Source organism: Marmota monax, unplaced genomic scaffold, assembly GCF_021218885.2.
Source record: "Marmota monax isolate L192 unplaced genomic scaffold, Marmota_monax_Labrador192_F-V1.1 WCK01_AAM20220418_F8-fsc00075, whole genome shotgun sequence".
Taxonomy (NCBI): Eukaryota; Metazoa; Chordata; class Mammalia; order Rodentia; family Sciuridae; genus Marmota; species Marmota monax.
The window spans coordinates 2,640,493-2,643,889 of NW_026694772.1; the positions used below are offsets into that span (position 1 = coordinate 2,640,493).

The 3,397-nt window shown below is 41.2% G+C and overlaps 1 protein-coding gene and 1 pseudogene across 1 annotated transcript; one reads left to right on the top strand and one right to left on the bottom strand.

The window, feature by feature from the left end:
* Positions 1–704: 704 nt before the first annotated feature.
* Positions 705–1,112, bottom strand: LOC124079665 (ubiquitin-conjugating enzyme E2 E3-like; annotated as a pseudogene).
* A 648-nt stretch (positions 1,113–1,760) lies between these two features.
* On the top strand, positions 1,761–3,156 carry LOC124079633 (mitogen-activated protein kinase 8-like). The gene is given in 2 exon segments (XM_046425317.2): positions 1,761–2,498; positions 2,500–3,156. Coding segments are annotated over 2 exon segments (1,281 nt in total). The 5' UTR covers positions 1,761–1,863; the 3' UTR covers positions 3,146–3,156.
* The last annotated feature ends 241 nt before the right edge of the window (positions 3,157–3,397 follow it).

Genomic DNA, 3,397 nt, shown 5'->3' on the forward strand with positions numbered 1-3,397 from the left:
AAAAATAAAAGCACTATGCTTGGTCACAATATGGTAAGTCAGAAAATGACAACAAATATCCATTTTCTGTCAGGTTGACCAGAACAGTATCATTTCTCAATGGATTTCAAAGGGTCTCCTTCCTTCTTTCCCTGCCCTCCCTCCCTACCTCCCTACCTCCCTCCCTTCCTCTCTGAGTTTTGGCGTGTGCGTGTGTGTGTGTGTGTGTGTGTGTACATCATCTTTTGTGCCAGTGTAAGAGGTTTAGGCAATGGATCAACCTTTACACCTGTGCCTAAGGACCCCAATCTTGGATCTATCTCCAAGGGTGGAGGTGATTCTAGCTCCTCATTATAATCTCGAGAGTGGGAACTCCTAAAAAATAAACAGGTCTTTCTTGGTAACACCAGTTTCCTCCTTGGTAAGAGTTAGTGTAATGGGAGGGTGGCACATCTCAGTTCAAACTGGGCACATTTAAAGACAGTCACAGCATAAGAAAGTAGGGATTGTAAATTAACACTAGGCCATACCATATACTTGCACTTATTTTAAAGAAAAGCCAAGTTTAAAAGTATGTGTTAGGTTTTAAAATATTTTTGGCCAACCTCTCTTGGTACTTATGCAGAAGTGAGAAAAGATGATTGAAGGTATCTCAACATCACTCTTTTTTTTTTTTTTTCACTGAGAGGTTAAGATTTCTGTTGCAATAGCTAGGGATTGCATTGTCATTTCAGATGAATCTCAAGTCTGCAGTTAGGAGAGGATTAAGGGTTATTTCAGCTAGCTCCTTCTGAATTCTTTTAGCACTAGTGGATAACTTAGCAGTGGTTTTGCTAGAGAGTTTGGTGCTCTTCTTCTGTTGGGTGGCAGAAGGTTCTTTCTTCATGATCTTCAGGCTCTGGAGTAGCAGGGTCTTCCTGGTCCGAATCTGAACTGCCACTGCTGGTGCTGGGGCTGTCATCATCGGACATTTGCTTATCACTGGCCATTTGATGAAGTTATCAGTTGGAAAACTCGCGGCAAGAATGAAGTGGCTGGGGATGTGGCTCAAGCGGTAGCGTGCTCGCCTGCCATGCATGCGACCCGGGTTCGATCCCAGCACCACATAAAAAGATGTTGTGTCCGCCGAAAAAACTGGAAGCAGCTGGGGATGTGGCTCAAGCGGTAGCCTACTCAGCTTTTATAATCCAAGGTCAACTGCCTATAATTTTATTCAGCCCTCTTAAATTGCATTCCTGATAAGTCTTCTTCACATACTATCAAATTGTTTCTATGGATAATCCTCTAATCCAGTCAGACCACTGGTCTGCTGATCATCAATTTAAATTCAGCATTTGTTTCTACTGGACAAATTTGATTTACGAGGTTGCTCAGACAATATTTTATAACTTTTAGTGATAATCTGTTAAGGACTGTAAATCAAATGTCAGGTTTAATCTAATTGTCCCTTAACTATGATTGCAACTCTGTGATCTCAATGTAGACCCTTGATTAGTCATACTTGATTAGTCCCCAGCTTCAGCATTATTATGAGAATTCGGGTCTATCCTAATGGCTCCTGATAGTAGGTCAGTGATTTTAAGTGGTGTCATACAGGGCTATGTTTTATACCATTCCCCTTGCCTTGTACTTGCCTATTTATAAATTCTTTTAGATAACCTAGAATCCCGCCCGCTGGTCCTCGCGCGCCCTCCTCGCGCGGGTCCCGATTCCACGTCTGGAGGAGAAAATGAAGCGGGGGAGGTGGATGGCAAGTTCTGAAACACTTCGGCGAAGCTTGAAGTGTACTTTATCTGATATGAGAATGGTAACCTCTACTTGTTTGCGAGATCCAGCCTCTTGGTGAATTTTTGGATGAAGCCATTAAATTAATTTCTTGCCATCATGAGCAGAAGCAAGCGGGACAACAATTTTTATAGTGTAGAAATTGGAGATTCTACGTTCACAGTCCTGAAACGGTATCAGAATTTAAAACCTATAGGCTCCGGAGCTCAAGGAATAGTTTGTGCAGCTTATGATGCCATTCTTGAAAGAAATGTTGCAATCAAGAAGGTAAGCCGGCCATTTCAGAAGCAAACTCATGCTAAGCGGGCCTACAGAGAGCTAGTTCTTATGAAATGTGTTAATCATAAAAATATAATTGGACTTTTGAATGTTTTCACACCACAGAAATCCCTAGAAGAATTTCAAGATGTTTACATAGTCATGGAGCTCATGGATGCAAATCTTTGCCAAGTGATTCAGATGGAACTAGATCGTGAAAGAATGTCCTACCTTCTCTATCAGATGCTGTGTGGAATCAAGCACCTTCATTCTGCTGGAATTATTCATCGGGATTTAAAGCCCAGTAATATAGTACTAAAATCAGATTGCACTTTGAAGATTCTTGACTTTGGACTGGCTAGAACTGCAGGAACAAGTTTTATGATGACACCTTACGTAGTGACTCGATACTACAGAGCACCTGAGGTCATCCTAGGCATGGGCTACAAGGAAAACGTTGACATTTGGTCAGTTGGGCATCATGGGAGAAATGATCAAAGGTGGTGTTTTGTTCCCAGGTACAGATCATATTGATCAGTGGAATAAAGTTATTGAACAGCTTGGAACACCGTGTCCTGAATTTATGAAGAAACTACAACCAACAGTAAGGACTTATGTTGAAAACAGACCTAAATATGCTGGATATAGCTTTGAGAAACTCTTCCCTGATGTACTTTTCCCAGCTGACTCAGAACACAACAAACTTAAAGCCAGTCAGGCAAGGGATTTGTTATCCAAAATGCTGGTCATAGATGCATCTAAAAGGATCTCTGTAGATGAAGCTCTTCAGCATCCATACATCAATGTCTGGTATGATCCTTCTGAAGCAGAAGCTCTACCACCAAAGATCCCTGATAAGCAGTTAGATGAAAGGGAACACACAATAGAAGAGTGGAAAGAATTGATATACAAAGAAGTGATGGACTTGGAGGAGAGAACCAAGAATGGAGTTATACGAGGGCAGCCCTCTCCTTTAGGTGCAGCAGTGATCAATGGCTCTCAGCATCCATCGTCATCGTCGTCTGTTAATGATGTGTCTTCAGTGTCAACAGATCCGACTTTGGCCTCAGATACAGACAGCAGTCTAGAAGCATCAGCTGGACCTCTGGGCTGCTGCAGATGACTACTTGGGCCTTGGGGGGGTGGGAGGGATGGGGAGTCCGTTAGTCATTGATAGAACTACTTTGAAAACAATTCAGTGGTCTTATTTTTGAGTGATTTTTCAAAAAATGTAGAATTCATTTTGTAGTAAAGTAGTTTATTTTTTTATTTTCAAGTGATGTAATTTAAAATCTAAGTTGTGTTTTAAAACAGCAACAACACTGTATTGTATTTTTTGCTGTAATTAACTGTATAATGTAAACCTAATTATTTT